We start from the raw sequence: 20155 nt of genomic DNA, 5'->3' as shown, positions 1-20155 counted from the left end.
TTCTTCGGCTTAACGTCAGCCCTCCACCCCACCCCACCTAACAAAACCCATTTCTAAATGCTTCCTTAAAATTTTGCTCTTTACTGCAAATCATACCGCCTAAGCTCTTCTGCCAGATTTTCATTTCCAAAACTTTGATTTTGTAAGTATTTTTCTAATTTTGTATGAGATAATGTGAAGGATGATGATGGATATTGATAAATTGAAAATTTTCAAATGGGTTTTGTTAATTTATGAAAATTAATTTAAAATTATGATGGAATGTTATTGGGTTTGTGTTTGTGAATTTTTAGTGTAAAATTTCAAGTCAATAGGAAGAATCACACCTGTTTGGCATAAATTTAGTCCTCAATTGTGATTTGTGAGAAAATATTGAAGAACATAATAATGAAATTTTTCAGAATATTTTTTAATTTCTTTTAAATATTTAATTCCTTATATGTCTGACCTACAAATTGACATGACATTTCATGTGTAAATGATTGTGCTACACACATATCAAATGAGAAAAGGGTTTAAAATATCTTATTTCAATGAATTTAAGAGTTCAGTTGACAAAGTCGTAAGTATAAGGATCTAACTGACAAACAGAACAAAGTACAAGAACCTCCCAGCTCATTCTGTCTTTTTAAAACGCAGAAATTTTTAGCTTCTTTCCAACAATAGAAAAACTGTTTCTGCTTCTATTTAAAAGCAGTTTTACAGGTTTGTCAAACACCTATTTTTTCAAAAAAAGTGTTTTTTTCTCAAAATAAGTGCTTCTCAACTCCCAAAAGCAATGTCAAACAGGCTCTTAAAACTCTACAAAAAGCTTCCTATTATACCCTTGTGTTATTATGAGATTGTTTATTTCATGTAATTGGGTCAAGGTAGATAACAGTTGGACAATATTTAAAAAAAATAGAATTCTTTATTTCATTTAACTAGTTAAGTTAAAACACACACGCATACACACACATATATATAATGTTATTAATTTTGAGGTGTGATGTACCACTATGGAAATTCTTGATAGCACGGTGTATTTTTAGTTTTATGTTGGTCAAGTATATCTCAAACTTAACATAGATTTAAGGCTACTTAAATTGTAAATACCTAAAACTTTTTTTTTTTTTTTAAAAACAAATAATTCAAGTGATTAATTACATTGAATAAAAAAAGAAGAAAAAATTATAATAGTGAAATCATCAAATTACACTAAACGGATTTAGAGAATTAAAAAAAATATTTATAACCATTCCAATATAAATAATAAAGAAATCAAATTACAAAAGAAATTTAGGAAAATGAATAGGAGGATAGTTTAGTCATTTAGAGGTCTTATCCAAGAATTATTAAACCTTGGATTAGTTGTCCCTCATTTTCTAGGAATAAAATAAGACCACATATGGTGTATAACTAATTCATAGATTAAGTTAAAATAAAATAACCAAACAATGAATTAAATAGACTAAATTTTAATCCATAAACTAGACTAATTAATACCGCCGACCTAATGGGTCCTTAATGCCAGAGTTGATTATCCAGTTAGAAATTAAAGTACTCATAAGGTATCAGGACTAGAGAGCTTTTACGAAGATATTTCTCATTTTCAAATCTCACTCAAGCTAGTTGTTAGCACTTGTCTTGTATTCTTAGAGAAGAAAGCACAAACACATAGAGATTATTGTTATTTGTTTCTCTTGTATACACAAAATCTATACATGATACACCATTCCTACCTCTATGGTAGAAGCATGAGGTACAGTTAATGCATAGCATGGGGGTCTACTACTCCTTGTCAAGAAGTCATATCCAAAATTTATTACTATTCTCTTTAAGAAGCTAGATCCTTGCTTGGCGCGGACGTAGGAATGCCCCAATATGTAAGCTATGCCAGCTTCACTAGCTTCCATCAGTTCGCGCAACTCCTCTCTTGCATTTCTCTCAATTTTCGGACTTTCTGGTATGAAAAACCTCACTCTTTTCTTAGGCTTGGTTTTATGTGTAGTGTGCATTTCTCTAAGTTTCGACGTTCCAACTGATTCTGAATTCAGTTCATTGTCCTCATAAAGCTGAACTCCAGATATATGAGTATTAGGGGTTCCAAGAACAGTCATGTCCTCCAAATCCTTTGATAAATCTTCAGCAGCATTACCATTCAACCCTCTCTTTCCTGTCCTTATAAACTCAGCTATGCTACATACAAGATCATTCTCAAACTGGAGATCATCCTTACGAGCATCACGATAACCATATCTAACAATGCATCTATAAAGGTGGTGCTCTCTTGGGCCAATGTGTCCGACAAGGAACCGTTCCTCGTGTCTAACATGAGGAATTGGGACAGATTTGACACAAATGAATACCAGGACCTGGTGAAAAGCTGGAAAATTGGTAACAAAGTGAGGGAAGATAGCTGGGATTCCGGATACCAGCTCAGTGTATATGAGGCCAATGCCACGCACCCTTACAATACCTAGGCTGGGACCTACACTGAGTAGCCAGTCGATAGACACCTTATTTTGAACATCGAACTCGTACTTTTTCAGTGAGCCATAGTGCCAAATGCACATCACTATCATGAAAACTAAAGAAATGGCAATAGGCACCCATGCTCCTTCAAAAAATCTAATTAAAGAAGCAGAGAAATATAAAGCCTCGATTGTCCCAAAGAAGATCACAAAGCAAACTGCAAGGAGGACATTTTGGTGCCAACACAAAACAATAACCAATGACATCAAGCAAGTGGTTACCAACATTACAGTTATTACTGCCAAACCTGATGCAAAAAAATAAATAATTAGGGATGAATTAGTAAAGAAGTTCATTCATCATGGGCTTGTTAAGTGATGTGTCTTCGCTAATATCATTTGTCCATTGCGTAAACAAGGACAAAATGAATATTAAAAAGGAAAAGACGAGTATTTAGGCATGAGAAATTGAGAAAATACAGCAAAATGAAACATGAGAACTTGGGTCCATGCACCGGGGAAGGAGGGGGGGGGGGGGGGGGNGGTTGAAGTAGGTTATAGGATGGTAACTAGTACAGAAAAGTCATAACAGGGATGGGAAAGAGAGGCTCGGTGAAATAGACATGTCCGTGAAGATGCAGACTACCGGCAACTGGACAGAAAGACCCTAATTTAATAAAGTTGATCTAGTAATGACATAATCCAATTCACTGAAGTGGCATATTAAAACTGCCACTAAATTCTACAAAGATAAAGTGATCGGCACTAGACAAATTCTTCCTTTGCTTTTTGAGTATGAGTAAATTATTCTTGTATTTTGTGTAAGATTGAATCCATACCTGCAGCATTGCCCAGCCTTTTTGTGTCTCTGAAACCAATAGTAACAGCCAAGCATAGTATCATTAAGGTCCAGTTAATCTCAGGGATGTAAACCTGGCCATGTATTTTTGACGACGTATGAACTATTTTGACTCTTGGGAAGCATCCCAGGGCGCAGCATTGTTTAATAATTGAGAAGGTTCCGGTGATAGCAGCTTGGCTCGCCACTACTGCAGCCAGTACAGCAATCACTAGAACAGGCCATCTTAGTTTGTCTGAAACAAAAGAAGAATATGTCAATCAAGAATTTGCCTATATTCTCCTGTCCTAGTAAAAGTAACAACTAAAATACATACCAGGTACAGAAACATAGAAGCCAATCTGATAGTCATTCTCCATAACATGATGCCGTGACAGATAAGCAGCTTGCCCCATATATGCAAGAACTAATGATGGATAAACCAAGGAGGTAAAAGCAATCTGCAAAATGGAACTAGTCTTATATACAATTGTACAGTCTCACGGTGATACGAACTGTACGAGTCTGTACAATTCGCACAAGCGACTAGGTTTTGGTTTTCACATTTTCTAGAACAAAAAGGAGAACCTTCAAAATCCAGTATTTAAGAAATCTATCTTTAAACTGTATTCATTCATGTCTCTATTTCAATATCATTTTCCCTTATAGTGTCATCAGATTGTAAACACATCACTGGTGATACATGTGATTATGGTACATCTATAACAATCTGGAATAAAAGTAAACCGAAGGGATCCTGAGACACTAAGGCAAACTAATGTCAACTGATATCAACATGGGAAGCAGTTGTAAGCATTTCAGAAGAACTAGCATTGATCCCTGCGGAAATTAAATAGATAAGTTCAGCGATTGAAAACAAAGGCTTCTCAAAGATTCTCTTTTGTGGAAACTGCGTGTTTTCGAATAAATTAATCACCTATGATTGCTGCTAACCAATCGATTGACTATAACAGTTACAGATCATTTATATTATCACAATTCACAGTTATTTGTAACTACTTTTGACATTTGAATAAGATATCATGATCAAGTTCTAACAATCATGCAAGATTGATTCTTCAAAGACTTACATGTATGAGGTTGCATGGAGACCAATCAGAAATGTTTTCTTCCTGAAGAGAAATCTCTTCCACACTTTCAATTAGGAAAAAAGATTGTATTAGACAAGGGAAATTAAACCATCTAGGTAAAATCTTCCTATTTAACGATTCATGCCTTTTGTATTTAACAGTACTGATCTTTCAGTTTTCCTGATGTATACTTTGCTGTCACTCTCTCACTTTTACTCTTCATCCATACAATTAGTAAATTCAAACTTTTGTTCTCTGAAAATCATCATTTATGAAAGTTGACGAGCTACATCAAATCTTTACGATGGATAAAGAGGACACGCATCAGGATGGATGGACACATACCTTAATTGACAACTGGGAGAAGTGTCCAAGATCAGCAAACATTGCTTCTGAACCTGAAAGAACGAGTTTTGTATTAAGTGATCATGATACTGGGAGGAGTAATAGAAATCTATTCATTTGAGAGACACAGCTATGTAGTTGCCTGTTATGCACAAAAGGATTCCTCCCAAGGACATCCAGCCTCCTTTTTGAGTTTTTTTCAGGAACTTGTACACGTAATATGGAGACAGTGCTCGATACACAGTTGGATTCCAGTGTATTATATTATATAGCCCAATGCCACTGATACACAAGAGCCATGTCACGACGATAGGTGCAAACATAAATCCAACCCTGTGGGTGCCATAATGTTGAAGGGCAAACAATGCTATCAGTACGACACAAGCAACTGGAACTTCTATATCTGCAAATTTTTCATATTTAAGGAGAAAAGATAGCAAGTCATTTTGGGCGTAGGTATTAAGAGTTATATTTTATTCTAAATCCTTTAAATAATACGAACTCAATCAACAAACAATGAAAAAAAGAAGAAAAAATATGAGTGAATTAAGCCTCAATCCCCAAGATTTCTCAAAATCTTGGAACTCCACATGATATATCACGCAAATCCGTGATTACATTGATATCAATTCCATCTCATGGTGTATATGCAATCAAAATAATGCATATGCAATTAACATAACTCTCATCATGGTGGGATCATCCCATATCAACCATAACTACCATAACGATAACGCGAAGTGTTTCGGTTAGCACAGAATCCTTAACCAATCAAAACTCAATTTTGGTTTATACCTTCATCATTCCCTTTATATTATTCAGAGATATATCTGACAAATGAAATTTAGTGAGTCCAAAAGACAGTCAAGATTTATGAGTACAAATGTAAAATCAATGGATTAAGCAAAGCAAACCTGAACTATTGCTCAAACTCTGAGATTCTAGAGAGATTAACATCTGCTAGCATTGAATCAATTTTTTTTGCATAAAGTTCAATGTTTTTATCAGTGCAGTAGCATACTCCTCAGCAACCCACTTGAAGACTTTACCTTTTTAGTTTTTATAGTTTCTCAGCCACAAGACAGTTCTTTATGGTTGATGGATCTCATTTAAGATCAGTCAACATCTATTAGCCCAACCACCAATAGAAGAAAAAAGTATGGGTCAGTTTTCTCCTCTTGAGACTGTAGCCCATTTACAGAACACATAGATGCTCCAGGAGAGTGCTACTTCTCCATCCATCATAAAGACAAAAGGGGGCACCAGTATTTGTTTGAATTTTACTTGATCACTTCTGTGTTAAACGAGGAATGTTTCATAATATTAATTCTATTCAACAGGCATGACCTGATAATGAATGAATATCCAGAGCTTCTACTTCTTTCTTACAGCTTTATTTAACATAAAATTCAACCACAAAGTATAGGCATGAAAGTTTGTGCAGATCAAAGAACGCAACATAAGACAATGTATGGTCAAAAGGGTCTAAACATTTTCTTGTGAGGACGTTTGATCAATCCTGCATGAGTGCAGTGTTCTAATTCGTTAGTTGAGATTCTGCTTTCAACTCTTGAATACATAGGACTTCAACTTAAAAGCACTGCAAGTAGTGCTCCTACTAGTATCTAATCTTTGACTTTAAATTGTATAGTAATCAACAGAATAACTACTACTGATTTACAGAACACAATGTAACAGTTTAAAGGATTTAAGTTTGTCAAGTTTTCTAATGACCAAATCTATCTGCAAACTATGGAATATGTTAAGAACAAAAGCTCACAGTCACTGTTTCCCATCATCAGTCAACTATTCTGTGGCCTGTGGGGTTAAGCAAATACTCCCTACGTTCCATTCTATCTCTTTTGGTCTGTCGCAGAAAAAAATGACACTTTTCTATATTTAAAATTATTTAATTTCAATATTCCTGTTTTACTTTTAATGGCATGATCTAATAAGAATGATATGGCATGTTCTATACATTTGAGCTAATGTATAAAAAGTCTGTCTTTCTTTCTCAAATTCCATGTCCATTCCCCCGTCATATAAGGTAAAACAAAGGGAGTAAAACATTGCATACACCAATAATAATCTCAGAAGAGGAGGTTAAGAGTCTTACATAGGTGATGTGCTTTTCCCAAAGAAAGTTCAGCACCAGAAATGGCAGAGAAAACTGCAATATTATTCCCACAAAAATGAATCAAATTATTCAAAAAACCAACACAAAATGTTCCACAGAAAGGGGGCATACCTGAAATAGCAGGTGTAAGAATTCCATCACCTATTACCATAGAAGCTCCACCTAGAGACAAAACAAGCAATAATCTTTGTAACACTCTATGCCTCTCTAGAATTGATTTAATTTTTGCTCCAAAAGTAGTTTGTGCAGGAATATTAATATCATTCTTCTTATAAGTTGATAATTCCTCATCTGCTAACTGGGAATTAGGCAATGAATTAACTTTAGCATGTCTACATAAGAGTGAATAAAGAGCAAATGTTCCTCCTTCACCATTATCATCAGCTTTAAGCACAATGAACACATATTTCAACAGAGGAATCAAAGTCAATGTCCAAAAGATAAATGATAAAACCCCATAAACTTCTTCATTTGTCTCTGAATGTTTAATGTCATCAGCAAAAGTACTTGTATATACATAGAGTGGTGATGTACTCAAATCACCATAAACAACCCCTAAACTTTGATAAGCCAACGTCAACACTGTCCTCCAAGATTCTTTCTGTAATGAAATCCCAAAAATTCAAAAAAAAAAAAAATCAAGAAAACATTTTTATGAAAAAAATCTGAAAACTAGTATGACTTAATCACTAAGAAAGAAGTTACCTTTAAACGATTCTGATAAAATCCTGTTTCAAGATCCATAGCAAGTCCTTTCAAAACCTTGGAAAATCCATTTATATAACAAATTTTACAATTTCAACTGAACCCGAAGTACCAAGAATGGAACTTTTGACAATTTCAAATGAACCCCAAGCAGCAAGAATGGAACTTTTGAAAAAAATATAAGCAAAAAGAAGAAGAAGAAGAGTAATTTTTAGAGCATGAGAAAATTGTATAGCAGAGAAATAATGGCAGTGACAGTTTAACAACAGAGAGCCTTCTCTTCTGTTTTCATATGAAAGCCAAATTATGTATATTTTATTTTCTAAAGAAGGAAAAAGGAAGAACGTGAGATACATATATAGTTATGAATAAAATAGTAAAAGGGAAAATGTCCTTTTAACACCCAAACTTGTAATTTTTTCTTAAAAAAATAAATTTTGTTTGACCAAGTTACCACCTAATTTTCAGTGCACCTTTGAATAAAACTAATTTGGAACTTGGAAGTACTCTGTGCCTAATTACCCGATCATTTTTTCTTTTTTAATTATCTCTAATTATTTATTTATTTTGATAAATTAAAAAAGGATAAAATATTTTTATTTATTATACATTTAATTAATTACTTTAAAAAAGATAGAACTTCTTTAAAATCTTAAATTTTTAATTCATCCACTTTATAATTAATAGAGGTAAAATGGTAAACTCACTCTGTCAATAATTACTTTCTTAATATATATGTGTGTCAATTCAAAAGTGGATAAGTAATTAGGGACACATGAAGTATTTAAAATCAACGTTTTTCATCTGAATAGGGTTTTTAAAAATGTATTTTTAATGAGAAATAATTTGTGTTTGACTTATTAATTTGAAATGTATTTTTGAACAATAATTAGTAGAAGAAAAAGTGTTTTTTTTAAGTAAATAGAAATTGTTTTAAAGTCCGTTTGAATTGACTTATTTTAAGTGTTTTTAAGCTACAATAGTTTTATGTATTTTTGGAGTGTTTGAGTAAGTTTAAAAAAGTGTTTATAAACACTTAATTTTAAGTTAAAATATTAAAAATAAGTGAAAAATCATAAGTTAAAATTTCTAACTTGACTTTTGACTTTCATTTGGATTGACTTAAAAAAAAATAGTTTTTAAGTCAAAAAATAAAAAGTCATATTTAAATAACTTTTAAGTCAAAAAATAAAAAGTAGGAAGAGACCTACTTTTGATTTTAAGCTTTTTTACAGTTATTTTTAATTTATTTTAAGTTACTTTTTACTTTATCAAACACTCCCTAACATATTTTAAGTCATTTCTTACTTATTATAAGTTATTTTTTATTTGTCAAACACTTGATTTAAAAATAGTAAAATCAGAATTTTCTTATTCAATATTACTCTAATTTAGATAGTCAACTAACTAATTGAATTATTGTAAATCACGATTTTCTATTAGTATCTTTTGGTGATTCTATTTATTGTGATCGAGTATTTATATCTGCGCGCTCACGTATACATAAGCTTAGTTGACTTTTTTAATATATGATAAGGATGGGCAGCTGCTCATTGGATATGCTCCAAATTAGAAAAAAACGGATGCTTTCTTTGAAAACAATTTGTCATTTGTTTATGCAAAGTCAGTTGAACTAAATTAGATCATGTTTATTTGTGGATTTTTCATCATCCGTTTGATATTTATATTAAAGTTTGACTATTTCAATTTGTGTCACGTATATTGCTTTATTCGAAGAGAGGGAGCGAGGGTTTTATATTAAAGATTTTTTCATATTTAAGACTCAAATACAAAATTTCTGATTAAAAAAGAAATAACTTCATTCACTACACTGCATTTTTTAATGGTCATAAATATCTAAATATCATGATAATCACTACAAGTTATAAATTTTTGATTATCAAAATAAAGAAAAGTTGGACATTTTAAATATTAGTCAAATTTCATTAAATTATATATTCTCAGAAACCTTATTGAAAACGAAACGGGGATCAAGTGGGGAATTAGGTTTGGGTGCGTGGGTGAGTGGGGGTGAGGGTGGGGGAATTCCAACGTCAGTTTTTGCTTAAAATAAAATAAATAGATTTTATTGATTTTTAATTAAAACAAATCAACTTAAATCAAATATCATTCATACTTATTGACTTGATTGTTATCGATTTGATTTGATTTGGGATAAGACACAAGTATTCTTAGATTATGACCAAAATTTCAGAGACACACTTTAACTAAACTAAAGTCCTATTATCTCCCTAGACTTATTTTTTTGTAATTTTGTACATCTTTTGTCTTACGTGGCACACTCCATAACTCCACGCAATTGAGACGCGTGTGATATATTTGGATGCCATGTAAGCCAAAAAGGTGCACAAAACTACAAAAAAAAAAATGGGTTCAAGGGGGGTAATATGACCTTAGTTTAGTTAAGGTGTGTCTCTGAAATTTCGATCATAGTTTAGGGGCCGGGTACTTGTAACTTTTCCCATTTGATTTTAAAGAAATTTTAATTGTATTTCTCTCTTTCTTTTTTTTCTATAGTTGGAAAATAACTTTTCATTGTTTACCAACTTATGGTCCTTTAATACAATTTTATTATGATAGCTATAATTTTCTTGAATGATGTAGAGAATATCTTTTAGATCTGTATGATTTAACTATGTGAATACATGCTATGAGAAATATTATAAAGTCTTGGTTAAAATCTCATAGTTATTTTTCATATGACTTGATTTTGATTCTCTGTCTTTTTTAGATTGAGAAATGGGTCAGACCTAAAGTTCATTAGTTTATTCAATATAAAATTAACAGAAAATATTTAAAATGTCCTTAAATTATGTGAAATAAACAAAAAATATCACTCGTTTATAGTTTGGCTTTAAAATGTCCTTGCCATCAATACTTTGGTCCAAAAATACTCTCGTCGTTGATAGTTCGATCCAGAAATGCCACTACTGTTACTATTTTCGAATAAATATATTTTTTCTTTTCTTTTCAAACACATCTTGTTCCTGATAAAAATATTATTGAAGAACCATATTCTTGTTTTCTTTCTTTTAAAATCACTTTAATTAATAAAAATGTTGGAAATGATTTTTTTTCTTCTTAGTCTCACTTCATCAATTAAAATAGAATAACTTCATGTACCCTTTTAACGGATAATATATGTCATATATACCCTTTCAATGGATGATATATGTCATATATATAAGATCATTGTAAATCCATCATTAATTTTTATTTATATAACAATAAAAACAATTATAACAAAATAAGAATTTTATTTTTAGTTTTTTTCAAATTGAAGTAGGATAAACATTTGCTAACTTAAAAAATATTCATAGAAAAAAATTGTGTTAAAAAGAAAATTAATAATGTAGTTATTTGGCAAAAGGGCATTTTTGACACATTAAATAATACTAATAAGGGTATTTTTGGACCAAAGTATTGATCGTAAGGATATTTTTAGACCAAATAAAAAATGGAGGACATTTTTGTTCATTTCACATAGTTTAAGGGTAATTATAGTTACTATTTTCCTTTTTAGATCTTCATCTAATTTTTTAATTACCTGTAGTATTGCTACTAATGTTTCTTTTTCTATATACCAAATAGGTTTTACTAGAGTAAAGTCTAGTTCCATATTTTCTTTTAGTTCTTTGGCTCTGATACCATTATTTTCTAGCTGTTTGTTTAAACAGAGTTGCGGATAATTATTGCAGTTATGCAGTAAACACTCTACAGTTTTTTAGAATTGATAGAGCATTTTTCTATTCAAAATATTCTTGTATTCTATATATTTTCATTTCATGTATTGAAAATATTATTGCATCATAGGTATGACTAGTATGCAGATATACTTGTTCCATTTCTGAAATTGCTTTATCCATATACAATAAACCCTTTTTATGTTTCCAAGCTCTTTTTCTTATGCTATGCACAGATTTTTGTAAAAAATTCATTTTTATGCTAATAACATGGATATAGAAATATTTCTAAAATATTTTTTATGCTGATAGCATAGTTATAAACAGGTTGTATTGACATGAGATATTCAATATATTTTATTCCCTATAGGTACTAAGTATTTCTTTCTATGTTTAAGTATCATATAACATGATATTATGCTTATAAAACTAATAACATGTACTAAAAAGTTTGCGTGTATACCTTCCTTCTTTTTTGTCGATGAATAGTCCTTATCACTACTGCAGTAGTTCTCCCTTTAGGCCATGAATAGTGTTTCGCCCTAACGACCTCGGTCTTAGCTACTTCGTTACTGTTCCCCCCTAAGGCTGAAGATCGCAACCTTCACTTAAGACTATTAATAGAGTTTTAAGAAGAGAAGTATAGAAATCAACTTTTTATTTCATATTATAACTTTTACAATCACACCATACATATTATACTAATACTCACAACATATATAGAAAATACTTTTCCCTGGCGGGAGAAGTTACTACTCACTCATACTCTTTGAAGTACCTAACTTTTTTCTTTCAAGTGTTTTTCTCTTAGAAAATGTAGTCTCCCTCTCAAGTATGAAGTTCCTCTCCTTTTTATAGATGGAAGGAGGGACTTATTACAAAATGTAAATTTTTAGGGACTTCCCTAAATTTTATACATATTTTCTCTTTGGTCCTTCACTGATTGAAGATCCCTTGTTGATAGGATAAGGACTTGTCCGTCTTCTTTTGTTGATGGCCGACAGGATGGGACCTCTCTTTTTGACTTTGAGAAAAAGAAAATATTCCTTTCTTTGTTGCTATCTCCATGACGTAAGTGCGTACGTCTTTATTCTTGTCTTCTTCCTTATGCTACATTAGCATGGTCATGATCTAGCATTTTACATGCTAGTTTCCATGTTTCTTCCGTTGCTCCCAATCTATGGAACTCTATGTCAAGTATTCTTTCTTTGAGTTCTTTTGACTTGGATCTTCCTTTAGTAATCAAAACCCAATCATGGTCTTGATCTATGATTCTGCAATCTTCATTGTAGAATCGTTTAAGAATGGCATATAAGGCTTTTATCCGTAAAACTCTTCTGGTTTGAATCCACTTTTTATTAAGGTGTGGAAGTTTTTTGTCCACTCCGGTGGCTTTAATATTAAAATCTTAAATCTTTTCAACTGAAATATAGTTGAGTGTTGGATAATATGCCTGCAAATCTTTGCCTTCCATGGAAATGCTAAAGAACTTGCAATAGACTCCATCGCCTTGGGCATAATTTTTTACTATGTTGAACAATTTTGATGGTAGTTGAGATAATTCATTTAGATCAGGTTTCGCATATACTCGATCTAAATATCCAAATTTGAATAATTGAGACGTAAATCTCGGTGACCCATTTAGAAATATTGATATTCTAGGAAACAAACTTGTTGTTCCTAAAACACCGAATGTTTCTCCACTTTCTTCTGGGAGATTGTAAATGTATCTCGTGAATGTAAGATACTCTTCTTCCTTAGGGTGCTGTTTGCCAACCTGAAAAGAAGAAAACACTTTTGTTCCTGATGGAACTGGGTTAGTTCTGCTTTCTGGTTTCCCAGATATGATTCTTTCAGCTTTTGCTGAGGATGAGCTTGTTCCTTCTTTGGAAGTAGAAGCTTCAATTGTTGCTGGGAATAGGCATATTCGTTCTTACCTTTGAGATGTTTTGGGCACTAGGTGCTAGTGAGACATCTCCTGCCACTTTGTTGGGATTAATATTCCCTTTCAGATTTGAATTATGTTCTGGATATGTATCCAAATGTTCACACAAGAATAAAAATTCTTTCATGGTTTCAACTTGTGTAATACTGAGTTGATTAATTTCAGATTGTAAAATCCGAACTTGTTCAGACAACTTTGATAGTTCATATGTGATTTTGAATAACTTTTGGCTTTTGTTGTCTATGGATTCATCCACTGTTTCCATTTTTTCATATATCCTATTTACTAGGATTTTCGTCTGATTGTCCATATTGGACGTTCCTGGAGATAAAACCTGCAAGAAAATTGTCACTTCCTTTAATATATTCTATTGAAAATGAATAAAAAGATAATAACACTTGCCATCGATGTATTATTCTGTATTGAGGTTCAGAAGGAAGCTTGTTAAATATATGTCCCACTAGCACCTAGTGCCCAAAACATCAGAAAAAGCCGAGCAACAATTTAATCTTCTACTTCAAAAGAAGGAACAAGAGTGTTTTCATCTTTTCAGGTTGGCAAACAGCACCCTAAGGAAGAAGAGTATCTGACATTCACGAGATACATTTACAATCTCCCAGAAGAAAATGGAGAAACATTCGGTGTTTTAGGAACAACAAGTTTATTTCCTAGAATATCAATATTTCCAAATGGGTCACCGAGATTTACGTCTCAATTATTCGAATTCGGATATTTAAATCGAGTATATGCGAAACCTGATCTAAATGAATTATCTCAACTACCATCAAAACTGTTCAACGCACTGAAATTTTTTGCCCAAGACGATGGAGTCTATTGCAGGTTCTTTAGCACTTCCATGGAAGGCAAAGATTTGCAGGCATATTATCCAACACTCAACTATATTTCAGTTGAAAAAATTAAAGATTTTAATGTTAAAGCCACCGGAGTGGACAAAAAACTTCCACACCTTAATAAAAAATGGATTCAAACCAGAAGAACTTTAGGGATATGAGCCTTATATGCCATTCTTAAACGATTCTACAATGAAGATTGCAGAGTCATAGATCAAGACCACGATTGGATTTTAATTACTAAAGGAAGATCCAAGTCAAAAGAACTCAAAGAAAGAATACTTGACATAAAGCTCCATAGATTGGGAGCAACGAAAAAAACGTGGAAACTAGCATGTAAAATGCTACATCATGACCATGCTAATGTAGCATAAGGAAGCAGACAAGAATAAAGATGTACGCACTTACGTCATGGAGATAGCAACAAAGAAAGGAATATTTCCTTTTTCTCAAAGTCAAAAAGAGAGGTCACATTCTATCGGCCATCAACAAAAGAAGACGGACAAGTCCTTATCCTATCAACAAGGAATCTTCAATCAATGAACGACCATAGAGAAAATATGTAAAAATTTAGGGAAGTCCCTAAAAATTTACATTTTGTAATAAGTCCTTCCTTCCATCTATAAAAGGAGAGGAACTTCATACTTGAGAAACAGACTATATTTTTTGAGAGAAAAACACTTGAAAGAAGAATGTTAGGTACTTCAAAGAGTATGAGTGAGTAGTAACTTCTTTCGCCTGCGAAAAGTATTTACTATATATGTTGTGAGTATTAGTATAATATGTATGGTGTGATTGTAAAAGTTATAATATGAAATAAAAAGTTGATTTCTATACTTCTCTTCTTAAAACTCCATTAATAGTCTTAAGTGAAGGTTGCGATCTTCAAACTTAGGGGGGAACAGTAACGAAGTAGCCAAGACCGAGGTCGTTAGGGCGAAACACTGTTCATGGTCTAAAGGGAGAACTACTGTGGTAGTGATAAGGACTATTCATCGACAAAATAAGATTGAGTAAAAGTCCTCATAGTAGCCCAGCATTTATGGTAAGAAACCACGCTGAAATAAAAAGAGGAAAAGCTTGTATGGTAATAAACTATAAAGAGCTAAATAAAAACAGTTTATTTGATAGATATTTTATCCCAAATAAAAATAATCTGATCAACCTTGCAAAAGGAGAAACCTATTTCTCAAAATTTGACTTTAAAAGTGGATTTTGGCAAATAAAATTAGCAGAAAACTCAATTCAGTTAACTACTTTCAGCACTCCAAACGGACATTATGAGTGGTTGGTCATGCCTTTTTGTTTAAAAAATGCGCCACAAATATTCCAAAGAAAAATGGATAAAATATTTTCAGAAAAAGAATTTTTAATTGTCTATATAGACGATATTCTAATATGTTCTAAAACGTATGAAGAACATTTAAGACATTTGAAAGAATTTTCAGAAATTTGTTTAAAAAATGAAATTGTGCTAAGTCAGAAAAAAGCTGACATCAATAAAAATGAAATAGAGTTCTTAGGAATGATTATTTCAAAAAATGGAATTGAACTCCAATCACTTATTTCAAAAAAGATTATAGAATTTCCTGATAAATTAACAACAAAACAAGAAATTCAAAAATTTCTAGGTTGTTTAAATTACACAGGAGAATTTATTCCAGATTTAGCAAAAAAATGGAATATACTACAAAAATTAATGAGAAAATCCAATAGACATGGATGGACAAAAGAACACACACAGTGTATCAAAAGTCTAAAAGAGGAATATGCTAAGTTGCCAAAACATAGACTACCAGAAGACGATAATAATCTAGTTTTACAAACTGATGCATCTGATTATCATTGAAGAGCATTATTGCAAACCGATTTAAATAAAATTTGCAGGTACACAAGTGATACTTTTAATGATGCAGAAACAAGATATTCCACAAATGAAAAGGAATTATTAGCCATTGTTAGAGGAATTACAAAATTTTCTACTTTCCTTTTACCAAAACAATTTGTTATTAGAACTGATAATACGCAGGTGTCAGGACTAATATTTAACAAGCTTCCTTCTGAACCTCAATACAGAAGAATGCATTGATGGCAAGTGTTATTATTCTTTTATTCATTTTCAATAGAATATATTAAAGGAAGTGACAATTTTCTTGCAGATTTTATCTCCAGGAACGTCCAATATGGACAATCAGACGAAAATCCTAGTAAATAGGATATATGAAAAAAATGGAAACAGTGGATGAATCCATAGACAACAAAAGCCAAAAGCTATTCAAAATCAGAGATGAACTATCAAAGTTGTTTGAACAAGCTCGAATTTTACAAACTCAAATTAATCAGCTCAATATTACACAAGCTGAAACCATGAAAGAATTTTTATTCTTATGTGAACATTTGGATACATATCCAAAACAGAATTCAAATCTGAAAGGGAATATTAATCCCAACAAAGTGGCAGGAGATGTCCAGCACCTAGTGCCCAAAACATCTCAAAGGCAAGAACAGATATGCCTATTCCCTTATCGAAAGATGAATGAAATAGCCGAGCAACAATTGAAGCTTCTACTTCGAAAGAAGGAACAATCTCATCCTCAGCAAAAGCTAAAAGAATTATATCTGGGAAACCAGAAAGCAGAACTAACCCAGTTCCATCAGAAACAAAAGTGTTTTCTTCTTTTCAGGTTGGCAAACAACACCCTAAGGAAGAAGAGTATCTTACATTCACGAGATACATTTACAATCTCCCAGAATAAAGTGGAGAAACATTTGGTGTTTTAGGAACAAGAAGTTTGTTTCCTAGAATATCAATATTTCCAAATGGGTCACTGAGATTTACGTCTCAATTATTCAAATTCGGATATTTAGATCGAGTATATGCGAAATCTGATCTAAATGAATTATCTCAACTACCATCAAAACTGTTCAACGCAATAAAAAATTATGCCCATGGCGATGGAGTATACTGCAGGTTTTTTAGCATTTTCATGAAAGGCAAAGATTTGCAGGCATATTATCCAACACTCAACTATATTTCAGTTGAAAAAATTAAAGATTTTAATGTTAGATCCACCGAAGTGGACAAAAAACTTCCACACCTTGATAAAAAATGGATTTAAACCAGAAGAGCTTTAGGGATATAAGCCTTATATGCCATTCTTAAACGATTCTACAATGAAGATTGCAGAGTCATAGATCAAGACCATGATTGGGTTTTGATTACTAAAGGAAGATCCAAGTCAAAAGAACTCAAAGAAAGAATACTTGACATAGAGCTCCATAGATTGGGAGCAACGGAAGAAACGTTGATACTAGCATGTAAAATGCTAGATCATGACCATGCTAATGTAGCATAAGGAAGAAGACAAGAATAAAGACGTACGCACTTACGTCATGGAGATAGCAACAAAGAAAGGAATCTTTCCTTTTTCTCAAAGTCAAAAAGAGAGGTCACATCCTGTCGGCCATCAACAAAAGAAAACGGACAAGTCCTTATCCTATCAACAAGGGATCTTCAATCAGTGAAGGACCAAAGAGAAAATATGTATAAAATTTAGGGAAGTCCCTCCTTCCATCTATAAACGGAGAGGAACTTCATACTTGAGAGGCAGACTACATTTTCTGAGAGAAAAACACTTGAAAGAAAAATGTTAGGTACTTCAAAGAGTATGAGTGAGTAGTAACTTCTCCCGCCAGGAAAAAGTATTTTCTATATATGTTGTGAGTATTAGTATAGTATGTATGGTGTGATTGTAAAAGTTATAATATGAAATAAAAAGTTGGTTTCTATACTTCTCTTCTTAAAACTCCATTAATAGTCTTAAGTGAAGGTTGCGATCTTCAGCCTTAGGGGGAAACAGTAATGAAGTAGCCAAGACCGAGGTCGTTAGGGTGAAACACTATTCATGGCCTAAAGGGAGAACTACTGCGGTAGTGATAAGGACTATTCATCGACAAAAAAGAAGGAAGGTATACACGCAAACTTTTTAGTACATGTTATTAGTTTTATAAGCATACTATATCATGTTATATGAATACTTAAACATAGAAAGAGATACTTAGTACCTATAGGGAATAAAATATATTGAATATCTCATGTCAATACAACCTGTTTATAACTATGTTATAAGCATAAAAAATATTTTAGAAATATTTCTATATCCATGCTATTAGCATAAAAATTTCATTTTTACAAAAAAGGCTTTATTACATATGGATAAAGCAATTTCAGAAATGGAACAAGTATATTTGTATACTAGTCATACCTATGATGCAATAATATTTTCAATACATGAAATGAAAATATATAGAATACTAGAATATTTTGAATATAAAAATACTCTATCAATTTTGAAAAACTGTAGAGTGTTTACTGCATAACTGCAATAATTATCCGCAACCCTGTTTAAACAAACAGCAAGAAAATAATGGTATCAATCTTTGATCCTAAGATTATCTCTAATTTCTCTTTAGATTTTGAAAGTTTTTCTTTATCTTCTATGATTCCAATCATTGATATGTTATTTTTGTTTACGTTCCTATAGTACCTATTGGGAATATATATAATTACAAAAATTATGTATGCACTCGGTCCATTTCATTCTATTTTATCTTCTATTTGTTTAATTATATTCCAATAAACTAAACAATCAAATATTATTGATTTATTAAAAATCAAATCAAACTCAAAAGAATTATTAATTTATGTAATTAGTTCAATTTAATTTGCGATTTGTATCGATTGTTTTATCAAATTATGAACCCTCCTGGAATTAGGTAAACCGCTAATTCTAATTAAGGTCAAAATAATACACAAACATTTTAGAGGAGAAATATTATTGTTCAAACATATATAATATAATATTTATGTTCTTTTTCCTACTAAATTTATTGGAATTAAGCCATAAAAAGAGCCCATTTCATTAAAAAAAAAAGATTTGACAAGGTAGGCATACGATGGAAACATAATAAGACAAAATCCTAAAATGTATTCTAGAGTTTTTCATTTGGTTTTGTTGTTTGGATACATAACATATCCACTCATTCAAGAGACAAATGATAATAATAATAATAATAATAAAGAAGACTCAGACCAAATTGATGTCATTTTAGTTTTATTTTCTTAAAGTAGGAGTCAAAGCTAATTAACAAAAGCAACATGTAAATATTTATATGCAAATTTGATTTGTATTTACCTGTTCAAAATTGTATGTCAACCATTATGGCAGATAAGTCCTTTAAATTTGATGAAAGTGTCCAATCACAAAGTTCTTAAAATCTGATCTCTATTGCTATTCCATCACCGCATGATGATTATATACTTTGACACAAGAAAATATTATTAAACAAGTGAGTCGGATGATTGAATGGTTGAATGATCACTTAGTTTATAATTATTGATCATTAAAAAAATGTACGAACTATCTCTATTTTTGGATGGTTTTTTATTTTTTCATTTTTGTCCTTTAAATTTGTGATCCTTAAATTTTTCTTGGTGTTTATTTAATAAAAAATTGTATGTCAAAATGTCCTTAATTATACATAAGTTTGCTAGGAAAAATCAACTTCACAGGAAAAAACTTTTTAGAGAATGTTTGTTTTGGGGCATACGTTTTGTAATATTTAATTGGCAAGCAAAACTCTTAAGAGAACTTTTGTCGGGTGTGCATCGATCGGTTCGGTTCTATGTATTATCGATTTTTGATTTTTAAATATACTGAACCAATAACAAACCAATAAGATATTCTTTATCGATTTTTGGTCATTAACAATTCGGTTTTCGGTTTACGCACTAAGAAAATGCTCATAAAATAAATATATGATTTCTCACTTCTCTAACAATTTGACACGATACAGTGAAACAAGCAAATCAGCTGTAAATGTTTTGATATAGTGAAATAAGAAATATAATGAAAAATTGCATCAATAGGAATATATGTAGTACGAAGGCTACAACTACATGTTACAACAAAAACATTACTTCCATACTTTGCTAGTCATCCGCTACCTTGTAATCGATTTCCTATGTGAAGCATGCACCACCTGCCTGCAATCATTTTGAATTCTTGATTTTGGGATTAGTTATA

At 31.7% G+C, this 20155-nt stretch overlaps 1 protein-coding gene across 1 annotated transcript; it reads right to left on the bottom strand.

Annotated features, from left to right (window-relative positions):
* Positions 1-1596: 1596 nt before the first annotated feature.
* Positions 1597-7793, bottom strand: LOC125855554 (potassium transporter 6-like). Its single transcript, XM_049535286.1, has 8 exons — positions 7570-7793; positions 6976-7465; positions 6844-6897; positions 4870-5130; positions 4728-4780; positions 3629-3752; positions 3293-3547; positions 1597-2761 (listed from the first exon to the last, which is right to left on the bottom strand). Exons 1-8 carry the CDS (start codon positions 7606-7608, stop codon positions 1698-1700), a joined length of 2340 nt encoding a protein of 779 aa, XP_049391243.1. The 5' UTR covers positions 7609-7793; the 3' UTR covers positions 1597-1697.
* Positions 7794-20155: the final 12362 nt, after the last annotated feature.

Source organism: Solanum stenotomum, chromosome 2 (assembly GCF_019186545.1).
Source record: "Solanum stenotomum isolate F172 chromosome 2, ASM1918654v1, whole genome shotgun sequence".
Classification (NCBI taxonomy): domain Eukaryota; kingdom Viridiplantae; phylum Streptophyta; class Magnoliopsida; order Solanales; family Solanaceae; genus Solanum; species Solanum stenotomum.
Note: the sequence above shows the minus strand (reverse complement) of the source record. Positions and strands in the feature narration are given on the sequence as shown.